Raw genomic sequence first — 6,625 nt, forward strand, 5'->3', positions numbered from 1 at the left:
CAAATAACAAATGTATGTTTTTAAGTCTGTGCTTTAACTGTTTCTTGATGATCGAAAATGTACTTTAACAATGTCCCATTTTGTGTGTCTATGTGTCTCTTATCAGCACGTGTTCACGAGTTTGGAGCTTGTTCCCAGCCTTTGTCAACATTACTAGTAATGGTATGCAAGAGTAGGCTGATGTGAATCAACTGCCATTTTCACCCTTTCCCTTTCTACATGAAAAGAACAAAGATTCCACTCATCATTTCCCGATTTCCCAACTGACAATGAGGACTCACTGCATGAACTGCATGAAAACACACTGGACTAGATTTTCGGTTCTGGTCATTTCAGGGTGGTAAAGTTTGCGCCCTCAGCCACAAAATTCATCAGCTGGGCCCTGAGTGTGGCGCAGAGGGCTAAGGGAGGCATTGCACACCTCTTTTAGGGTGCCAGGTCAGCTGACCAACTGAAAATCCCAAGCGAAAAAGCCAGCCTCGGAGCTTGCTTTGAAGAAAAAAAAATTGCCACAAAACACACAAAAAAAATTTCCAATACCTTCACATTAGAATAAATTGCAAGTATAAAAATAAACAAAACAATCACACTTACCTCATTCATTACTTACTTCACTCACTGCCGCCGGGACAGCTCTGGATTTTCAGGCGATCCCACTAGGGCACGCTACTGGGCGCTAGATGCTCAGCATCAATTCAAAATCGAAGCACAGTCCAAACCAGTGGCGTTCCATACTGGCTCAACACTCCCGGGCGGTGCCAATCAGCGCCCCCGCAAAACCGGCAACTAATTTCCTGGCGGGTCGCTACAAACTGGCCTCCCACCCAGAAACCATTGCCGCCACCATTGCCGCTCCTCCAGGGCACTAACAGGGGCAGCAGAAGACCGAAAATCCAGCCCAGTGTTTCTCCACTTCATGCACAACATATTGGAGCGCCAGTGCACTGCATGATTGCACTGTTTGATATTTAGAACTTTAATGAGAGATTCCCACCTGGTTACTTTTATTCTGTATTACTCAGTACTCTTTTTCCATTTCCAAATGTTCATTTAAAGTATATAGAAAGGTACAGTGCACACAGGAAAGATTTAAAGTAAAATTCTCAATATCCTGTAATATCGACCACATCCTTCAAGGGCTACAAGAAAAATCAAAGAAGTTTATCAATAATAATAGACAACAGGAATTGAGTTTTGTCCGGGAATTGCAGAATACAGTGGATGCAAATATCACTTTAATCTCATTCATTTATCCACCATTTGTGATAATACTGCCGACACCAGTACATCTACGGTTAGCAAAAATGTTCACTACATAACGGGTATTAAGGGAAATGCTAAATGCAACAGAGAATTACAGAACATGAGGAAAAAAGTGAAGAAATAACAATGCTCAGTTGAATGTCTAAAATGTTAGAGTTCATTGCGGGAAAAAAAGGGTCTGCAGTTGATTTTCAGGTTTTTTTGTATATGATGCAGAAATTATGCAGCAGTTGCAAAATGAAAAGTGTATGTTGTATTTTGCTTTGTGTTATCACATAATGTCTGTTTAGTGTTTATATTTCAGTCAGCAACCTTATAAAATTAGCTACTTACAAATCTGTCTTTTCATATTCAGAGTTACTGGCAAATTCAAACTCTATGCATGAAATGTAATTAAATGCAATTTCTGCACAATAAATGCATTCTGTCTACAAAGCAAAATTGTTTTGTCATCTGGGAAGACTTTGTATCGCTATTATTAAAAAAGAGAACATGTAGCAGTTGTACAAAGTGATAGAAGTTTACTTGTAGCTCTAAATATTAATCAGTCTTCTGCCAATTGATCTCAACTGTGTTGTGTGCAGAAAAACTGAGCTTGTCAGATTGCACCTGGGGATACAGATGTTTTTCTTTCATCCAGTGCATTCTGGGTAATAGTCAGCATTAATATTACAGTATAACACTATCAAGCATGTAGTTTGCTTGTATATCCTTGCCCAATAAAAGGGGCAACATATTTTGATTCAAAAATAATTACTTAATGGACAAAATTGGCGAAACAGTGTTTACATTAAGCTGTTAGTTTTAATCAAGTCTGTTTAATTCTCTCTTCATGGACCGTTTTTGTGAATACTGCAGTGCAAAATTGAACAGGAGAAAATACTTTTACACAGTGTTGTGAGGCTGTGGAATTCATTTCTAGGGCTAGTGATTGATGCAGAATCTATGATAACATTTAAGATTAGATTGCATAGGTGAACAAAGGAAAGAGCATTGAAGAGAAACAGAACAAGGTCTGTAAATGTAAAAACTGTTTGCTCGCATGGAGGGTAAATACTGACATTGACTAGTTGGTTGGAATGGCTTGTTTGCATGTTGTATCTTCTGTATTTCTATGTTACCTAAACTGTTAAAGAAGCAAGTAATTCAAAGGGAAGTGCTAAATGATTTGGAATTTGTCAAAAGTAAATAAAATGGCCAATTTAGAAAATACAACAAAACTTCATTTTTTAATATTCAAGGAAGACAGTACTCATTTGCGATTTTCATAGGAAACAATCTCATTTTGTTTTACTGATACTTGTTGTTTTATTTGCTCTGTTTATGCTTTTATGAGGGGGGAAATGCCATCATGGATCATTGTATAGGGACCAGACTACACATGGCTATGGTCCTACTGTTGGCTGTTACCAGAATGTACTTGTATAAACCATGGTGTGTCCACATGCTTGTGACTTGGATATTGTTTTCAATAGAACAGCAAAGGGATCAGAGTAAATGGCAGATAATTTTTTTTGTTTTTACGTGGAGTTGAATTCTCTCTTAATTTAACATATGTATAATGTGTGCAGGGGTGCTTTGTTATTATCATTAGTATAAGCAAGACCACCCCACTTCCACCTCCGTAACATTGCCTGTGTCTGCCCCTGCCTCAACCCATCTGCTGCTGAAACCCTCATCCATGCCTTTATTACTTCCAGATTCGACTATTCCAATGTTTTCCTGGTGGCCACCCAGCTACCACCTTCCAAAAACTTGAGCTCATCCAAAATTCTGCTGGCTGTATCCTAACTCACACCAAGTCCCACTCACCCATCATTCCTGTGCTTGCTAACCTACATTGGCTGGCAATGCCTCAATTAAAAAATTCTCATCTTTGTGTTCGAATTCTTCCATGGCCTCGCCCCATCCTATATCTGTAACCTCTTCCAGCCCTACAACCCTCCTGAAACTCTGCGCTCCTTCAGTTTTGACCTCTTGCACATTCCCAATTTCCTTCACTCCACCATTGGTGTCCGTGTCTTCAGCTCTGGAATTCCCTCTCTACCTCTTCTCCTTCAAGCCACTCCTTAAAATCTTCCTCTTTAACCAAGTTTTTGGTCACCTGTCTTAATATCTCTTTACGTGGCTCAGTGTCAAATCTTGTCTGATAATGCTCCCATGAAGTGCCTTGAGACGATTTACTAGGTTAATGGGACAAAATAAATGCAATGTTGTTGTTAACTATGGTGGTATGTGGGAGATATTTTCATGCATAACATTTTGTGTAATGCTGAGCCAGCTACATAGGTGCATGTTTTGATGCTTTTGCCATGTTGATTAAAGTATAATAGGCCAGTTTCCATAGCGCAAGACTACCTGGTAATTTTACACAAATTGACATTAAATTGCTAATTGCTCTCAGATATATGCAACAGAATGCCTTTCAGAGGTTGGGGTAGGTACCCAAGCTGGGAATGCTTCAATTATGGGATGACCAAAGTGGAATTCATTTTCCATTCCCATCATTAGTATTCCTCACGTTGAGACCAAAAATTCACAATATATATTAAATGATGAGCAGAATAGTGTTAAAACACTGAAGAGTTCCCTATCAATGCTCTTGTTACAGATGGGATCTAATGTATATTTTCTTTCAACAGAAAACAAGGCAGTGGAGATAGTATGAAGAGTGCTGACCTGCCAGAAGTTGGAGAGGATGAAGTTCTGTCATGAAGCTAAATGCAATAAAGGACATTTTGCATGCTCTTCAGGTTCCCCAACAAGATTGCGTCAGCTGCTGGAGGATGGCAGATGTCAGAGACTAGATGAATGCATTAGAAGGACACTTTCTAAGGTATAAGTTACCAGCAGCAGTCAAATCACAAGAAGTTTAATGTCTTTTGTGATTTTGCATGAAAATGCTTTGAATCGTTTCATTGCCTGGAATACAAGTAACTTGGGCATAAAACACAGAATTAGTCGATGTATGGGTACAGATGTTCAACTGGTCTTAACATTTTAAATCTTTATACAAGATCATTTACTTTTTAAAACATACTGTATTTGTGGTGCATTTAATTGAGGTAATTGTGCATGTTTCTTATAGGCATTATACAGCCCAGAATTTCCCCTTAAAACGGAGGAAAATGTAGATACTTGAAAAGTGATTTTTAATGCCATATCAATCAAGATGCATATTATAAAATGTTTACAATATTAACTCAATGTTGAAGTATACTTTTAATTTTTTTAACACCATATTTACAAGGTAATATATCAATTCAGCTAAACTATTACAATATTACAAAATAATGTACCTTATTGATGTAGGTTAGTTTATATAGTATTACATAGGTTAGGTTAGTAGGCCATGTAGTTCACCAACTTTAATTTATGTCATAAAAAGTATCTAGTGACTGTAGTGAAGACGTTTTAATATATAGATAAATGTTATTCCTAATTGCCATAAATATTTAGACTTTCTCTCGAAGTACTAGACCCCTAGAAGTTGTTTATTATTTTTGCAATACTTTACTTATGGAGAGTGTAGTTGATAATGCACATTTATCGTCCAAGAAGAATTTATCATAGCATTGTTTCACCCATGGTTAAATTCTGAAGTATACATAGGTCACCAAGTTTGCTGTAAAAATGGCCTCATTTTATGGGTATATCTCCCATATTGGTTTTGATGACTAACCCTGTCCTCTTTTCACAAAAGCTATTATCTTTGAAAGCAAAATTACAAGTGCAAAAAATGTGCAACAGTTTCTTAGTGTTTTTTTTCCAGATGGTGAGTACCAATTCTATGATATGCAATGTGCATCAGTTAATCAATGGAACTTTTTAGGAGCGGGCAGGTGCTTTACCATTGTTGTGAATTTCCCAATATGTGACTTCCATTCAAAGTGTTGTAGAGGCCTATAGATCCTTACATAATACAAAATAAGAAGAGATTAAATGGAAATGGTTAAGTTTTTTATTTGTAAATGCATGGAGAAAAATTATGCTTCCCTTTAGATGGTCTTATTAATTTAATGCAGTTGTGTATTACATGTAGAAACTTCCTGCTGTTAATTATCATGTCATTTAAGAATGATAAATAATAAATTTATAATGTAGAAAAACCATTATTGCTATGTAACTGCTTAAGACGTCTGTTTGGGTGAAACCTCTCCCCCTCTCTAAGATGCTCCTTAAAACCTACCTCTTTGATCAAGCTTTTAGTCACTCATCCTAATATCTCCTCCTGTGGCTCGATGTCAGTTTGTTTCTGATTACACTCCTGTGAAGCACCTTGAGACATTTTACTATGTTAAAGGCGTTGTATAAGTGCAAGTTGTTGTTGATGATGAAATATCTGTTCACACTTTGAAAACAAAGGACACAGTGGCCTTTTATCCTTTTGTGGTATTGACAATTTTTCAATGCTCAACTAAAAGTTATCATTATTACAGCACAGAATGATATATTGCTGCAATATTTCTCAAATGTATTGCCAAGTATAATTTGTGCATTTACTAAAACAGATTCTTATGCTTAAAGTTTTATACTGTGACCAAATATTATCTGTATTATACACCTATGAAAACAGTAATTATACCTAATATCAGTGGTATCCTTGCGTATTTAGAATCGATGTTCCCTAAATGCCTCTAACATTAGACCTTTGCTCATGGTGAACTTTCATCTGGTATTTCATTACCAAAAGCTTTGTTTTTTTATGAATAGATGAAATATCAGTAAATTAAATGTAAATATTATCGAATGTCTTGAAATACAGCCATTACTTTTGGAGCTAGAAGCACTGCACTTGTTCAAGTGTAGTCACCTTTTTACTTTAGGTTGCATGATAAAGTGATATATTTGTGAACAATGCTAAAATGTGTGATGGACTGCAGATAATGTAATCAATTAATATTTATAGAAAGGCTTGATGAGTAATTTTGTCTTAAGATTTTATTGATTATAATGGCGTTATAGAAGTTATAAGGCAGCTGTAAAAGTTATTTATACTCTGTATTAAACTGTGATGTTTTCATCAATAAAAACATTTATTATGGTCATCTGTGTGTTTGATTTAGTACAGGTAATTTAAAACTGATTTGCACACTCCACAATCATTTGATGTAAATTTGAAGGATAGAAAATTGGCGCTTAGTGAATCCTTTGTAAAGTATGTTCATTTGTATAGAAATTACAACACGGAAACAGGCCATTCCGCCCAACAAATCCACATGAACATTAGTCCTATCTTATATGTTTGCCCTATTCCCATATCCTTCAATCATCTATCAAAACTCTGTTTATAAGTTAATATTATAGAGAGTAACCTTTATCAGTTTAGACCCACCCTTGTTCATACAGTTTTAAGCTGGTG

General features: G+C 36.2%; 1 protein-coding gene across 3 annotated transcripts in view; it reads left to right on the forward strand.

The window, feature by feature from the left end:
- Positions 1 to 6,267, forward strand: part of LOC139268950 (calcium/calmodulin-dependent protein kinase kinase 2-like) — a 130,197-nt gene extending 123,930 nt beyond the window's left edge. For all 3 annotated transcript variants that reach the window (XM_070887833.1, XM_070887834.1, XM_070887835.1), the window contains one exon: positions 3,906 to 6,267. In XM_070887833.1, coding sequence (XP_070743934.1) covers positions 3,906 to 3,978 — 73 coding nt within the window. In that variant the 3' untranslated portion in view covers positions 3,979 to 6,267. The remainder of the gene's footprint in view (positions 1 to 3,905) is intronic.
- The last annotated feature ends 358 nt before the right edge of the window (positions 6,268 to 6,625 follow it).

The sequence above is a fragment of the Pristiophorus japonicus genome, chromosome 8, assembly GCF_044704955.1.
Source record: "Pristiophorus japonicus isolate sPriJap1 chromosome 8, sPriJap1.hap1, whole genome shotgun sequence".
NCBI lineage: Eukaryota > Metazoa > Chordata > Chondrichthyes > Pristiophoridae > Pristiophorus > Pristiophorus japonicus.